This window comes from Herpailurus yagouaroundi, unplaced genomic scaffold (genome assembly GCF_014898765.1).
Source record: "Herpailurus yagouaroundi ecotype Mexico unplaced genomic scaffold, PumYag 159, whole genome shotgun sequence".
NCBI classification, from domain to species: domain Eukaryota; kingdom Metazoa; phylum Chordata; class Mammalia; order Carnivora; family Felidae; genus Herpailurus; species Herpailurus yagouaroundi.
In genome coordinates, this window is record NW_024412400.1 from 1,122,423 (window position 1) to 1,139,016 (window position 16,594).

At 45.3% G+C, this 16,594-nt stretch overlaps 1 protein-coding gene across 8 annotated transcripts in view; it reads left to right on the forward strand.

Annotated features, from left to right (window-relative positions):
- The window catches only part of ANO10 (anoctamin 10), a 214,889-nt gene that overhangs the window by 36,596 nt on the left and 161,699 nt on the right, over positions 1 to 16,594 (forward strand). For all 8 annotated transcript variants that reach the window (XR_005791877.1, XR_005791878.1, XM_040479597.1 and 5 more), the window contains 5 exons: positions 4,864 to 4,983; positions 6,073 to 6,642; positions 8,253 to 8,308; positions 9,834 to 9,908; positions 11,339 to 11,521. Coding sequence is in view for 6 of the 8 variants with exons in the window: in XM_040479597.1 (XP_040335531.1) it covers positions 4,864 to 4,983; positions 6,073 to 6,642; positions 8,253 to 8,308; positions 9,834 to 9,908; positions 11,339 to 11,521 (1,004 nt within the window). In the remaining 2 variants the exon portion in view is untranslated. The remainder of the gene's footprint in view (positions 1 to 4,863; positions 4,984 to 6,072; positions 6,643 to 8,252; positions 8,309 to 9,833; positions 9,909 to 11,338; positions 11,522 to 16,594) is intronic.

Sequence of the window (16,594 nt, forward strand, 5' to 3'; positions counted from 1 at the left end):
GTGTATCTATTAAAGGTTTTTGTTTGTGATTACTATGAGGTTTACATATAATACTCTATGTGTATAGCAGTCTGTATTAAGTTGATGGTTGCTTAAGTTTGAACGCTTTCTAAAAGCACTACATTTTTACTCTCCCTCTCCCTGTTTTATGTTTTTGACATCATGTTTTGCATCTTTTTATCTTGTGTATCTCTTAACTGTCATAGGTATCATTCACTTTACTACTTTTGTCTTTTAACCGTCATACTCTCTCTCTTTGTAACTTAATCTCCCACGGCTGGCATATGCTTGCTGTTACAGTTAGATTTTTTTCTTTCAAAATTTTCTTCTAGTTAGGGCCTTTTCTACTTAAATCCCTTTAACATTTCCTGTAAAGCTGGTTTAGTGGTGAACTCTTTTGTCTGGGAAACTCTTTATCTCTATCTACTTCAGTCCTGAATGATAACCTTGCTGGGGAGTGTTTCTCTTTGTGGGTTTTTTCCCTTCAGCGCTTTGAATATGTTGTGCCACTCCCTTCTGACCTCCAAATTTGGTGAAAAATCAACTGATCGTATTTCGGGTGTTCCCATGTACGTAACTAGTTGCTTATCTCCTGTTGCTTTTCATATTTTCTCTCTAATTTTTGAGTTTTAATTATTTTGTGTCTTGGTATGGACCTCTTTGGGTTCATCTTGTTTGGGGCTCCTTCCTTTTTGGACATGGATATATTTTCTTGTTGAGGTTAGGGACGTTTTCAGTTGTAACTACTTCAGATAAGATTTCTGCCCCTTTCTCTTCCTCTTTTCTTTCTGGGACCTCTGTAATGCAGTTGTTATTACCCTTGATCTCTTAAGGTCCTGAAGGTCTCTTAAACCGTCTTCAGTTTTTGAAATTCTTTTTTCTTTTTGCCATTCAGCTAGGGTCATTTCCATTACCCTGTTTTCCAGATCACTGATCCAGTTTTCTGCATCTTCTAATCTGCTGTTGATTCTCTCTAGTGTATTTTTCAACTCAGTTATTATATTCTTTGTCTCTGGTTCCCTTTTTATCTTTTTTTTTTTAATCTTTTGAAGTTCTTCCTGTGTTCATCCATTCTTCACCTGAGTTTAATGAGCATCTTTGTGACCATTACTTTGAACTCTTTATTGGGTAGATGGTTTATCTCTTTTTCACCGAGTTTTCTGAGGTTTTGTCATATTCCTCGGTCTTCCCATCTTGCCTCTCTATGTTTGCTTGTGTGTATTAGGTAGATCAGCCATGTCTGTTCTTGAGCGAGAGGCCTTCTGTAGAAGGTGTACTGTGGGGCCCAAAAGTGCATTCTCCCGCTGGTCACCAGAATCCGGAGCTCCAGTGGTGTCCTTTGTATGTTTCCTTCTGTTCTGGCTGAGCTGCAACTGTTGTGGGCCCATGGTGGGTGGGAGCCCCTTTAGGGGAATGACAATGAAGGTGGAGGTGACCTGGTGAGTGTGATAAGGTGGGAGCCACTTTGGGGGCTGCCTGCCAGGGAGGGGAGGGTTAAGTGGGGCAGGTCTGCAGGGGAATATGAGGGTGGGGCTAACAGTGCTAGCAAGGTAGAGGAGGATCGGAACTGTTTCTTGGGGCGCCTGGATGGCTTAGTGGGTTAAGCCTCTGATTCTCGATTTCGGTTCGGGTCACGATCTCACTGTTGGTGGGTTCACACTCCGAATCAGGCTCTGCATTGACAGTGCAGAGCCTGCTTGGGATTTTCTGTCTCCCTTTCTCTCTGCCCCTCCTGGGCTTATGCTTTCTCTCTCTCTCAAAAATAAATCAATAAACTTAAAAAAAATAAAAGAACTGTTTCTCACCAGTACTAGGCACCTGCCACTGCTTCCATTCGTGGAGGAAATTCCTGCAGTTTCCTGCACCTCTGGCACATGCCCTAAAGTTAGTCAGTAAATCTCCTTCACGTATGGCCCAGATGCTTTTCAAACTGTTGCCTCTGCGCTGGGTCTTGGAGTGAGTAGGTGCGTGGGTCTTTTACGAGCGGAGTCTCAGTTTCTTATCGCCCTCTGGCTCTCGTGGGATTAAACCCTGCTGATTTTCAAAGCCAGACATTTGGGGGGCCCATCTTCCCAGTGCGGGTCCCCAGTGCAAGTTTGCCCCATGGAGGGCTTGAACCCCTCACTCCTCAGGGAGGACCCCCCTACGTGTGATATCCCTCCCGCTTGTGGGGTGCCATGCGGGGGTGTGGGTCCTGATCACACCATTTCTCTGCCCCTCCTATGCTCCTTGACGTGACCCTCTGTGGCTATAGAGGGTCTCTTCTGCTAGTCTTCCGGCCATTCTCAGAGAGTTGTTGTGTATGTAGTTGTAGCCTCGGAGTGTCTGGACGAGGTGAGCTCAGCATCCTCCGGTCTGCCGTCTTGATCCTCGCAGAAGCAGTAGTTTCTTTCTTTAAATAGGCCTGCACAGCATCATATTTTCCTTTGAAGGTAAGGGTCATTTTAATTACATTCTTAGCTGACAAGAGAAAGTTAAAGGATTAAAAGAAAAGCCTCTATTTTTAGAACTGAAATTGGAACCATGCTTTTGGCATTGATGGCGAAGAGGAGCCTGGTAATTTAGGACATGAGGCTTTATATTCTCTCTGGGTCCTTCAGTTCACGGTCCTATTTTTAGAAGTAGCTGGTTTTTATGCCTGCCTCGAGAGTCATCTGTAGTGGAATGCAGTCAGTTTTTTAAAAAGAACTTAGAAATAGTAAAATAGTTTAGATGTTGTCAGTTCACAGTTGAATAACTTGATATAGCAATTGGAAAGTATGATACTGGAAGAGAGAATAAGGTACAGCTGTGCATCCTCAAATAAGAGAGAAGAATCAGAACCGTTGTGGGTGACTGACTTCCATGTGAGCTGAAGAAAAGTCCTCTGAAACACTTCAGAATAAAAAAATTAAGAAATGGGTTTGATGGCACCTGTGGCTAATATAAATTAAACCATGTACCTTTCCCCCCTTATTAATGTGTCTGTGCATGTTTTGAGTGTATACCTTTCTTAGTCATTAAGGATTTCATCACAACCCTAGCTTTTTAAGACTTTTTTGGATAACTCATGTCTGAGTTATAATAGTAACAATCATCTATCAAGAATTTTTCTTCCAGACCCAGACTTTTCCCAATTTTGGCATCACATCTCTCCTATTTAGCATTCTTTGCTCATTTCTTTTTTTTATTTTTTTATTTTTTTTGATGTTTTATTTATTTTTAAGACAGAGAGAGACAGAGCATGAGTGGGGATGGGGCAGGGAGAGAGGGAGACACAGAATCTGAAGCAGGCTCCAGGCTCTGAGCTGTCAGCACAGAGCCCGGCGTGGGGTTCGAACTCACGAACTGTGAGATCATGACCTGGGCTGAAGTCGGACGCTCAACCGACTGAGCCACCCGGGCGCCCCTCTTTGCTCATTTGTAAGAAATTAGCTTTACTTTTAAATTACTCTGAAGACTTTATGATAGGACGTCTGTCTTGAGAATACTCTCTCTCTTTGTTATATGTAGTATTTCAACATGAAACAACATGTTCCCACCGCCCCTGCTGCAGACATTCTTTTGCCCTCCTCTTTGAGGGACCTGTTGAGCCTAATAAGCCTGTCACTTGTCTTTGGTGAGGAGGTAGATGGGAGATAAGGGAGACAGCCCTTGCGAGAGGTGAGCTGGTAAACCTCGGAGAACTCCAAGCTTATCAGTAGATGCAAACCGCAAAGCATGTTCTCTTTATGCAAACTCCGACTTAGCACCAGCTATATTCTTTGTTAGAGATTGTACCGGCAGCTTGTGAGTGAAGTACTCTATCTCCCCACATATGGCACAAGGCGTTGCCTCAGAGTTCCCCCTGCCTGCTGAGCACACTTCCTGTTAAGACCTGAACGCCCACCCACCCGGTGAATCACTCTAAGTATATGGATGAGAGAATGCCCTGCTTTCGTTTATTATCACCAGGGGATATTGTCTTTGGTTCAATTCACTTGCCTCTTTCCACTATTTGTGCGAGTGGATAAAATCATACCAGATGACTGGCTGCTGGAAGTATGATTTTATTTGATTTTGACATTTGCTGTTTGTAAACATAAGCCCTTGTTATCAGATTAGAAAGGATGAAAATGATCCTGCAGATACTCAGTATCAACAAGAATGAAAGGAACTGAACATTGTCTGACCTTCACTTTGGTGGGAGGGACAGATTGGTAAAGTCTTTCTAGGGGCGGTTTTATAGTAGATGTTTAAATTTAAAATACGTGTGCTCTTGGACCCAACGGTTCTACTTCTAAATGTATATGAGAAAATAGTGGGCAGGTGGGAAAAGATACATGTATAACAATTTTAACTTTTATAATAGCAAAAGGAAAAGGAAGGGAAACAAGTATTTTTCAACAGAGGATTAAATTATAGCACTTCATACAAGGGAATATTATTATACCGTTAAAAAGGACATTTCACGTTTGCAGGTATTGGCACTGAAAACCATTTATCATACACTGCTGGATGAGAAAAGGTTACAGAACACTGTTGTAGCATGATCCGGCTTTTGTTTTTATAATGTGCATTTATGGGTGTATGTTTTAAAGTCCGATATTGCACGAAATTGCTATTTACGCTCGTTATTTTTTGTGGGAGGAAGAGAATAACTGGTGTCTCTCTGTTCTAATTTGTACATTTCTGTATGGTTTTACATTTTACATAAACTTGTATTGCTTCCGTAGTCAAAATAGCCAAGATATTTACATGGTGAAGAACAAAGGAATATCTGCCTTCAGAGTAGTATAGCACTGCGTCCTTCCTGGGCTGTCTTCACAGCATTTGAAAAAGTATATCATGCCATGAGCAATCTCAGATCCGTTTTATGTAGCTTGGCACCATTTGCCTTCACAGTGAGAAGATTGCTCACCTCTGGCATCGTGATTCAGGTGTTCCCGCTGCATGATAATGAAGCCTTGAAGAAACTGGAGGACGCCTGGTACACTCGCTTTAGTCTCAAGTATCAGCCCATAGGTACGTGTGGAGGGAGGTCATGTGATTTGGCGCCTGGGGCCATGAGCACCCTTTCCCCTCCCCCCTCCATTGTTGGGATATCCTTTAACCTGACTCAGATTAGAGGGGGCCCTGTCATACTGACTCTTTTAACGTGTTCCGGCCTTAGTTAGGAGAATAAGGTTAGGGCAAAAGAGCTTATCCCAGTGTTCTCCGACCACCTCCATAGACCGATCTGACACGTTACCTTAAAAAAAAACAAAAAACGTTTTAATGGCATGGAATTAACCAAGACGTAATAGCCCCGTTACTGCACCACCCCAGCCCCTGCATCCCACCCTGGGCCCAGCGCTGGATGCTTTCGCCAGCCCGGCACTCACTCGAGTAGATACAGCCGGCAAAGGATGATAGTGTTTGCGACCGCTTTTGAGTTAGCTTGTGTGGCGTTCACAGAATATTAACAGTGATGTTGCTTGTCCCTTCTTTTGCCCAGTGCTTATCTGAAGGTAATAGATACGTGAGTTCCCATGGCTGTTCTAGAAGTTAATGTGTAGAATATTGTTCTGCGCTTTTGAATAACTTTTTTGCAGTGTGCTGAAAAATTTGCCATGATACATTGATGAAAATTTACAGTTTTGGATAGTGGGAGCAGACACTGTGGATGGGAAGGCTTCTTTGAAAAGAACATCTACACCTGTGATATTGAAGTGGGAGTAAGGTGGGGAGCATAAATTTAAACCCCCAAATGAAAATGGTTCATTGGCTACGGCTGGATTGAAACTAGGACCTTGGGGATTTGGGACAAGCCCCGAGGTGGGTTTTCCTTTGGGAAGAAGGCATCCATCAGCTGGGGAAGCGAAGGGAAGACAGTCCCAGGGTGTCTGGAGAGCAGCCATCGCAGCTGTGGCCTGGGCTCTGAGCTGGGGAAGGCGTCAGGCTTGCCGTCCAGACAAGCGCGGTCTTTGTGGTGCACGGAAGACGGGTTGACCATCACGCACTGATTGGGAGACGAGGGTATGAAATGATCCCCACGTACCTAAAAAAACAAACGGTGAAAGTCGTTGGTAGTCTGTACTTAAGGTTTTTTTTTTTTTCTCCTTTTTATTGTAGACCATATTCGTGGCTACTTTGGGGAAACAATTGCTCTTTACTTTGGATTTTTGGAATATTTCACTGTTGCCTTAATCCCCATGGCGGTCATTGGGTTACCTTACTACTTATTTGTGTGGGAAGACTATGACAAGTACGTGATCTTCGCCTCCTTCAACCTCATCTGGTCCACAGTGATCCTGGAAGTGTGGAAGCGTGGCTGTGCCAATATGACCTACAGGTGGGGGACACTTGTCATGAAGAGACAGTTTGAGGAGCCCCGGCCAGGATTCCATGGGGTCCTGGGTATCAATCCCGTCACCGGCAGGAAGGAACCTCTGTACCCCAGCTACAAGAGGCAGTTGCGCATTTACCTGGTCTCTCTGCCGTTTGTGTGCCTCTGCCTCTATTTCTCTCTGTATGTCATGATGATTTACTTTGACATGGAGGCCTGGGCCTTGAGTCTGCACGAGAATAGTGGATCCGAGTGGACCAGTGTCCTGTTGTATGTGCCCAGCATCATCTATGCCATTGTGATTGAGATCATGAACCGCCTCTATCGATACGCTGCTGAGTTCCTAACTTCGTGGGGTAAGACTTGATGCTTGTATTTATGCCTTGTTTGCCTATCAGAAACGTTGCTTGGCTCATAGGATTCCTATCACTGCTACCTGGCAAAGCAGGGAGGTGTGGCTCTGGGTGCACTCTCGAGACTGGGGGAGGGGTTCGTCACTTTTGGGGGCTCTGTGTCTCTCAGCTCCTGGTTATCGTGGCACTCACTTGGTGCTAGTTACTGCACTCCAGGTGCCCGGCTGGCTCTTCGTCCATGGTGTCTCATTTTCACCTCCTCAGGACGCCATGAAATGGAAGTTTGTTTATCTTCAGGGATAAAGACACAGAGAGTTAGCAAGATTCAGACACATTGTAGAGCCAGGCTAACCCAGACTCTGTGTCCAAAACCTGTGATCCCAATGCCATAATTTGGTATTTTCCGTTGAGGATAAAGTAGATTGAATTACCTTCAGATACTTTGGCCAAATGAACAACGTTCATAGGACCGAGGGTGGCCATTGGCCTGCGTGTAGCGGGTACCCTTGTATGTATCTGTGGTAGAAGGAAGTGGGCATGGTTTGAAAATGCTCTGGATAGGCCATTTGCTCTGGAGGTATTCACTCAAACAAGTAAATATGCAGTGCAATTTCCTATGAAGAAGTCTATGCCTTAATTTCATGGACCATAAAGATGTTTTAAATTATTTTTGTCAGTCTTTTAGCAACTATTATCCATGGAGTCCTTTCCGTGTGCTGTTACTGGACTAAGGTTTTGTATTATTTATTGTCCTGACAGTGACCCTGGGAGAAGCGGGTATCCGCCTTGTTTTTGTAGCGAGGAGGCTGAGTATCGGGAGGCTCAGTGACTTGCCAAGGACAGACAGTGGCTGAATAGCTGAGTTGGGGTTCCAGTACAGGCGAGCCTCACACCGCCTCTCTGCAGGGTGACACTTCTCTTCAGGAGCGTCTTTGCCCTGCTGTCTGGGGGCCAGGACTGTGTCTCCTTTCCGTAGCTCAGGAGGGAATTTTGAGTTGCTCTTTAAGTGAATCCTTGTAAGGCATGTGGACAGACACTTTATCACCCTCTTCAGAGGTTGCGGTCAGTTTCACTGTGGCCACTTGTTCAGGGTCTTTTTCTGGGTGGCTGTCTGTGGGATCGTTTGCCAACACCTCCCATGATTCTTTGTTGCAGTAATACTTTAAGAAGAATTCCAGGGGCACCTGGGTGGCTCAGTGGGTTAAGCACCCGACTCTTGATGTTGGCTCAGGCCATGATCTTACAGTTTGTGGGTTCAAGCCCCGTGTCAGGCTCCGCGCTCGTGGTGTAGAGCCTGCTTGGGATTCTTTCTCTCTCCACCCCTCCCCCACTCTCTCGTTTCTCTCTCAAAAATAAATAAATAAACATTAAAAAAAAAAATTTCAGAACACAGTGCTCTTGTAGTACTGTGGAAAATGTGTCCTAATCTTCGTTTCTTCCTGTGCAATGTTCTTGAGGATAAGCGGCAGCTGTGATTGACAGTCTGGCACGTTTACTCGCCGAGGCTCCGTTGCCTGATGTCTCTGCCTCGGCACATCTGCCTTTACCCCACGACAGCCCACCATACCGCTTTCTTATCTGAGAGAAATTTCCTCTCCTGTTTCCTTTTGTAGAGAATCACAGATTGGAATCTGCCTACCAGAATCATCTAATTCTGAAAGTTTTAGTGGTGAGTAGAGTTTTTATGTACAAATCCATTTGAATTATGAAGCTTATGTATACTGGTTAATACTTAGAAATGTAAATATGAAAACTGGTTTCTAATTTAAGATATCAGATGGTTAATATATTTTGTACAGGTAGGCAGGATTACGTGTGCTTACATATATGTTCAGTGCTCTTACTACAAATGTGCACGTGGTGTAAGACTTCAAGTATAGAAATTAGTAGGGTAGCCAATTTCTAGTTATTTAAAAAACTAAGCACATTACAGACATGTTTCTTTTTCCTTTTGGTGACTTCTTTGCTTCACTATTTAACAATTCTCTCAGTTGCCCACAGTCTGTTTAGTGATGGACCATTAACTTTTTTTTCTTTTTTTTTTTTTTTTTTTTACTTTTTGAAAGAAATTTCTAAAGTCTAATAGGTTCCCAGCATGTTTTGGTGGGTGGGAGGGAGGAAATGGAGAGAAGGCGTAGTGTAACCTGCTTGCTGTCTGTGTAAAAGCTCACACATTTTGCCCTTTTCCCACTATTATTATGAAAAAGAAGTACCAGCTTGGTAGCACTTGATTTATCAGGAGCTTACCGCAGCCATTGGTAGCATGACTGAGGATCGAGAAAGCCGTAGAAAGAGTCCTCTGACCTCTCGACTGGACCACAGTCCGTGTATCTTACTCCCAAGAAAGGGTTCCGGAGAAAAGAGTTTCTGTTCCAGCCAAGAAATCATTGTCAGAAGCTTGTTATCTGGTTGTTCAGGCCTCAAGAGATCACAAAGCCCTGACAGGAAGGTGCTTAGGTTTATGGGAGTAGGTCTGATTATAGAGGCAAGTGTGGCAAGTAAAATACAGCATTTTTTATAAATAGGTAATGCAAAACGAACAGTTTTAGCAGTTTGGACTTTAGAAAAGGGGCAAGCAGCCATGCATCTCTAAAAAGTCTTTGAAGGCCTCATTCTAGCACTGAGAGATGCTTGACGTGCAGAATGCTGGTGCCGTCTGGCTGGCCTGGCGTCTCTCCGTGGGGCCCGGTGGGCCAGGCCTTGCCGGGAAGGAAGCACATCCTTCGGCAACTCAGTGTTAGCGAGGAGTCCGGGTGGACCCCGTTGCCGGGTCCGCAGGGCTCCTCAAGTGAACGGGGGGGTGGGGGGTGGGCAGAGGTGAGGTGGGCAGGGAGCGAGCCCGCCCAGGCCATCCGGCTTGCCAGTGGGGGCTGGGAAAGGCTGGGCCTCGCTCTTCCTCTTCCGTTAGAATGTAGCAGAAATGTGCGGGTGCTCCGCTGTTCCGCTGTTCCCTCGGGCCGTGGGTCCCAAACCAGTTCGCTGTCCAAGCTGTTGGCAGCTGTCAGAGGTCTCCTCTGCTCGCCTCTTGCGGTATTTCCAGGGTTTCTGGATGTGCTTAGTGAGGAGGAGCAGGAGAAACAAGTCTGCCATCTGGTGAGGGCTGGAAGTCCCTCGTTACATTGTTAATGCTGTACTTACAACCGTAATAAAGTACCGTAAAGCAGTGTGAAATGTTGCCGTCTTTTTCTTGGCAGTTCAACTTTCTGAATTGCTTTGCCTCCCTCTTCTACATCGCCTTTGTCTTGAGGGATATGAAGCTGTTGCGTCAGGTGAGTGTGAAAAGCAGGAAGTCTCAGTCTTGTAGGTTTCAGAGGTCCTTTCCTGTATTCAGATAACAATATTATTGTTATGGATAAAATCTGACATTTTGTGTATTTCTAAGCCAATTCTAAGTGAAAAACCATTAGCAATTGCACTGTATGTCGTACTCAACTGAAAACAAATTCGTTGAAGCTAACCAACTTGTAAAATTAATCATGCGGTACAGGAAAAACACATATATAGTTCATCTCAAAGCCTGTAAAAGCAATTCTAATGGAAAGTATTCCTTAATTGAAGTTTGTGTGTGTGTGTGTGTGTGTGTGTGTGTGTGTGTGTGTGTGTGTCAGAGTGAGAGGTGATTGATACAACCTTAAATAGGTCTTTCCCATTTCATTTTTAAATGGATATGTTGTTAACTTTTATAATTTTTTTTTTATTTTAGAGAGAGAGAGAGAGCACGAGTTGGGGAGAGGGGCAGAGGGAGAGAAAGAATTGTAAGTGGGCATGGAGTTAGGCATGGGCTCGATCCATGACCCTGGGATCATGACCTGAGCCCAAATCAAGAGTCAGATGCTTAACCGACTGAGCCACCCAGGTGCCCCAAGAGTCTCTTTTTTTAAACAGGAGATGAAGGACAAGGAGATGGGGGAGGACTTTTAGAATAATGCACTTATAATCCTAGCAAAGGTAGTATGTGATGGAAACACTCCTATCCATCTGGGGTAAGTGGAAATTGACACAGCACTTCTAGAAGCCGCTAGCGCAGCTTTGCCAAGAACCACAGTCCATCCTCAGTAAGCCACCAGAGACAGGGCAAAGATTCGTGTACACAGGTATCTGAAGAGCAGCATGTGTAATAGTGAAGGTTGGGAACGATACAGTCAACAGCAGTACGTGGGCTGCTTGTATTTTACGCGTGATTGGAAAGAAATATCCTAAGATGTTAGCAGAGGTTCCATCATGGTTGTGGAATTATGGGTGGCTTTTTTACTACTTTCTAAGCTTATACGATGAAGGAGGGTATATTCATTTTATAAGTTTTTTGAAGTTTCGCCAAACTTTTTTATTTCTCAGAGTTGGCAATATCACTTAGATTATTATGTTGTAGCAAGGATGAGATGACAAAAAAACAATTTCAAATTAAATTGTTCCCCTGCCAGCTCATTACTGATTTCATTTCTTAATATAATCTTATTTATAACTGATTTATTTCTTATTATAATCTTACTTATAACTTTTTGTATTTTAATGTGTTTTTCCTGTGGGAAAAAACAATAAATTGGAAACATTATTCTAGCACCTCGCTTTTCTGATATTAGTTGTGATATTAATGGTATGCTATTTGTTGAAGATTCCATTTTATTTATTGCATAATTATACACATACTGTGATTTTACTAAGCTCCATTGTCAGATCTTACTTGTCTGCTTCTTTTTAGAGTCTGGCCACTCTCCTGATTACCTCCCAGATCCTTAACCAAATTATGGAGTCTCTTCTTCCTTACTGGCTCCAAAGGAAGCACCACGTGCAGGTGAAGAGGAAGGTGCAGGCTTTGAAAGCGGACATCGATGCTACATTGTACGAACAGGTTGTCCTGGAGAAAGAAATGGGAACCTATCTGGTAAGTGTGAATATTGCCGAATTAACCATTGAGTAAAAGCGAGTAGCAGTCAGGCACTGAGCTTCACAAGTGTGGATCCGCTCGCTGGCCCAGATGTGGCTACTTTGGAAGTGCTCTCCTGCCAACGTCCGCGCCAAGAGCTCCTTCACCGTGAACGAGGGGGGACCGCGCCTTCGGTGTTGCCGCCCTCAATCTGAAGTTAAGCCTCAGGACAGCAGGGGGCAGGTTTGGCCTGCCGTGTCACTGCTTCCCCCCCCCCCCCCCCCGCCCCCCCAGGACGCCAGGCAACCCTTGCTGCAAAGCTGCCCCGGGCCCGGCCGGCTGTGAAGAGGCCGTGTCCTGCTCACTCGCCAGGGCTGCTGCAGACTCCTGGGGGAGGCGGAAACCCGCCGCCGAAAATGGGGCGCCGCTCTGCAGAATCCTTCCGGTTTCCCTGAGTGGTGTGGGAAGTGTCCGTGGCTCCTTCTCGATCAAGACTTTCTGAGTTCCTTTGAGGAGCTGCAAGCAGATCACTGCAAGGATGGCCGCCTGTAACAACAGTGCAAGGAAGCACCCGGCTCGTGGAACCTGACCGTGTGTTCGTGGGCGAGGGGCGTCGGGGTCGTGCGCCCTTCGGGTCCCGGTGTCCTGTGTCCTGTACCTTCCTGCGCGGTGCGGTCTGCTTCTCAGTGAGTTAGACCCTGCAGCGGCTCAGTCAGTGAGAGTCCATTACCGTTCAACTCTCGTGGTCTTGTTTTCCGCCTTCGCGCGTCATCTTTTGACCCTCTTGGCCCACGTGCTCCTTCTTCTCGTGTGCCCGCGAGTGTTACTTGGTGTGTTCATCTTGAGGACGTGTGTCTTCCCTCTCTGCTCGCTTCTTCCTGCTCGATCTTCACAGCTGCCCCAGGGGCCTCTGTGGCTTAGCCTAAAACCAGGGGTCTGTAGCCCCGGCTCCCACCTTGTGGGGACCTTGGGGGTTTTGCAGAGCCAGTCGACACAGACTGCAGGTCAGGGCGGCAGCTGTGTCTTTTTCAGCCCCCTTTCAAGGACAGGGGACCACTGTTCTAGCCCCTGGTTTTGTAAACAGCCTAGCCCCAGTAATGCTTCAGGGGAGTAGGTGCCTTTGAATCCCTCGCCCCACAGGATACAGATCGAGCCACGTCCGTTGGCCTGCGGGCTGGAGTCGGGCCAGGCTCCCGCTTACCACCTTGCGTTTTGTTCCATTTCTCACCTGTGCAGCTGTTTTTCTGGTTTTTGCGTGGTGATATGCGTCTTGATGAAATATGCATATATGCACTAGCATTTTCTGTCAGTGCTGTCTGTGGCGGGGAGTGTGATTCAAAGTATACGCACGGCACACTTGGCTAGTAACACTGCTTATGTTTGTATGTGAAGCGTCAGAGAAAACACAGGCGTGCAAGGAAGGAGCGCATTTGCACCTTGTGGTGCTTCTTGCCTGTGTTGGTCGAAGGGCTGGCTGGCTGGGGCCTAAAACCTCAGTCTGTGTCTGACTCCTTTCCTTGCTTGCTCTGGGGAGCGGGATTTCTGGCCGTATTTGTTTTTCATCCTTCCCTTTCTGGTGGAAGCCGGACAAGCAGTCTTTCCCCTGAGCTCTCTCTTCCATCCGCTCCGCCTCTCCTCTCGTCTGCAAAGGCCCCTGTTCCCAGTGCCCGCCTGCAGCCGCCACATCTCCCGCTTCCCCGTCTCCCTGCCCCAGCTGTCGGCAGCCCTCCTGTCCCAAACCAGGCAAACCCGCACGCGCTTCTGCTGGTTGTGTCCTGTCTTTCCTGCCCCAGTGTCTTGAAATAATTATTTCATGTTGTCGTCTCTCCTTCCCCTCTTCTCTCCCTGTAGTCACTTAGAATCAGCTCTCATCTCTTCTTTGTCTCTGAATTATTTGGACAGACGACATCATGCCCCCAAGTGCCCCAAACCAAATTCAGTCTTCTCCAGACCAGTTTCCCCTCCTTTCCCCCTGGCTCGCTGACATATACAGTAGTTCAAGCAATATGTCCCTCATCCAAGCATTTTTTTTTATTTTTTATTTTTTAAAATCTACATCCAAATTAGCATACAGTAAAACAATGATTTCAGGAGTAGATTCCTTCATGCCCCTTACCCACTGAGCCCATAACCCGTCTAGTAACCCTCAGTTTGTTCTCCATATTTGTGAGTCTCTTCTGTTTTGTCCCCCTCCCTGTTTTTATGTTATTTTTGTTTCCATTCCTTTATGTTCATCTGTTTGTGTCGTAAATTCCTCACATGAGCAAAGTCACGATACTTGTCTTTCTCTAATTGGCTAATTTCACTCAGCATAATACCCTCCAGTTCCATCCACGTAGTTGCAAATGGCAAGATTTCGTTCTTTTTGATTGCCGAGTAATACTCCATTGTATATATGTATATACCACATCTTCTTTATCCATTCACCCATCGGTGCACATTTGGGCTCTTTCCACAGCTTGGCTATTGTGGATAGTGCGGCTATAAACATTCTCATGCAAGCAATTTTAATTCATCCAACAACTATATGCTACTAAGGTGACAACTGTCAGAATCTGAGACCTCACCTTTTTGGCATCTCATGACATCTGATAACACCTTGGTGAAGGACGGTAAGGTGAGCGTTGCTTTTCCCGTGTTAATAACAGGCAGTTGAAGCTCTCTGCTGTTAATCCCTTGGTGACTAAATCAGGAACAAGATTCAAGGCTTTGCTTTTCCAGTTAGGAACCTGTCATTCAGCCTGGGCAGGAAGTAGTACGCTCGCTTCTCCTGCAGGCCCCGGGTCTGTGAGCGAATGCTGCGGTTAGCGGTGCTGCTCCTCGACTTGCTCGAGGGGCTGGGGCCCTGGGTGATCTGACACGCTTCCTCCTCACCTCCTGTACATCCCCCTCTGCTCTCTCCATGGAGCGACAGTCCGGCATTTGCTATTTCAACTCTCTGCATGTATTGGGAGAGAGGACATGCTTCTGGGTCACGTGTGATCTAGACCACGGTTTCCTACGTGCTGATCCTTCCCTCTGGGTGTATTTTTCTCCACACTGAAGTCAGTGAACTTAGAATTGTATTCTCTGTAAAGCTCATCCTGACTGCTACACATGAATCTGAAGTAATATTATCAAGTTTTGGGAAGAAAGACAATTTGACTGGAACACAAAAATCGTTATAAAAGTAATACTTGTTTAGGCACAATGGGAAGCTTGGATGATGCAGGACAGAGTGAAAAGTAAGGAAAAAGGAAACCTCCGTAAGGGCCCCCCTGGGGGTAATCCGCCGGTGTCTTTCGGGCCTGCTGCACCCGCCAGGGCTAAGGCCATGGGTGCCTCGGGTCTGCATTGTGCTGCCCCTGCCCTGTGAACTCCCGGATCCTGCCCAACTGCACAGCTGCGTGACTATGACTTTTCGTGATGAGTCGCCACACCGTAAACGAGCTGCCTTCTAGTGAGCTAGACATTAAGAGATTTGCTAAAACCGTAAACGAGTGCCACTCTCTACACTGAATGTTTTTGTCTTGGAAAATGTAATTGTTTTTCAAGCAGTATCTCATTGATGTTAATGTTTTTGTGTAAACAGATCAATGAGAAATGTTTTTTACGGTTTTGAGTTTTAATCTCAAATAGGTAAATATCATGAGGTAGACTCCTGTAAACAAAAAGTCTTTGCTGTCCTCAGTCATTTTTGAGAGTTTAGGGCTGCAGAGACCAGAAGGCTTGGAAACTGCAGGTCTGGAATAGCCCCTTGCTTTTTTCGTTCTTCGGGGCGTTGGCTCGTTGGGAAGCCGGTGTGTCCCATGGTTTCCTCACGAGATTCCAGTTTAGCGACTCTGGGAGAGCACCTTCCGGCGCACCCCACCCGGAGCTGTGACGTCAGGCTGCCCCGCGCCTTGTCGGATCCTTTGCTTGACCCGGGGCTGGGCTTGTTGCAGGGACGGAATTGCACTTTGGAAGGAGTAAGTGAGCTGCTGGTAGATATTTTGAGACTTCCGGTTTCCTGTCATTGGTAGCTCTTTGAAAAAGTTCTAAATTGTTGCCGTTAGATGCCAATGCTGTTGATTTTTGTATCTTTTTACCCAGCAACCTTGATGAACCCTCCCATTTTTTTCTAATCCATTTTCTTGGGTTTTCTTGGGTTTTCTGTGTAGACAGATATTTCAGCTATAAAAAAAAAAAAGGCTGTTTTCTTTCTTCCTTCATCTGTACAGTTTTTATTATCTATTGGACTCATGAATATGTTCAGTATAATTTGGACAGAAGTATTTACAATAGGAATCTTTCTCTAGCTCCTGACTTTTTTTTTTCTTTTTTGGTCTTCTCACCATTGAGTGTCAACATTTATCCCATGTTCTTGGTAGGTAGCTTTTTATCAGTTTAAAAATGTTCTTTTCCTTACTTGCGCAGAGTTTGTATTGTGAAAGATGTTACATTTTATCAAGTTCTTCGTTTATTTGCTTCTGTTGAGATTATCGTATTAAGATTTAATATTCTCCTTTACACTAATAAATTTCCTTTTTTTTTTAAATATGAGAATTTATTGTCAAATTGGTTTCCATACAACACCTAGTGCTCATCCCATCAGATGCCCTCCTCAATGCCCATCACTCACCTTCCCCTCCCTCCCACCCCACTCGTAAATTTCCTAATGGAACATCTGCTGAAGTGATGAACTCTTCTTGCTCACCGTTTTTGAATACACATTGTCACGTTGAATATGTCAGTATTTTGTTTAGGGTTAAGTGCCACTGTCTAATAATTTTTCTTTCTCTGTTGCTGAGGTCACTGTCCCCATGTCATTTATCATGGTAATTCTTAGCGAGCATTCAGTATAATATTGAACAAGGAACAGTTTTAGGAGAAAAATGGTCAGCCCCTAGTGTCCGTGTGCTGCTTGTGGCCTTAAATATAGTACCTTCTTTCCTTGTTGTATACTCAGCGTAGGGAACTCATAGACTTGTTTCTGCCCGGCTGGTTTGAGGATCCAGTGGGATAGAGCCCCTGAAACCTCAAACTTTGTTTCCATTCATCTAGTAAATAGATACATAAAATTAGTTATGACTTCACAGAAATACCACAGTGTTCTTCAGGACTGCTTTGTTC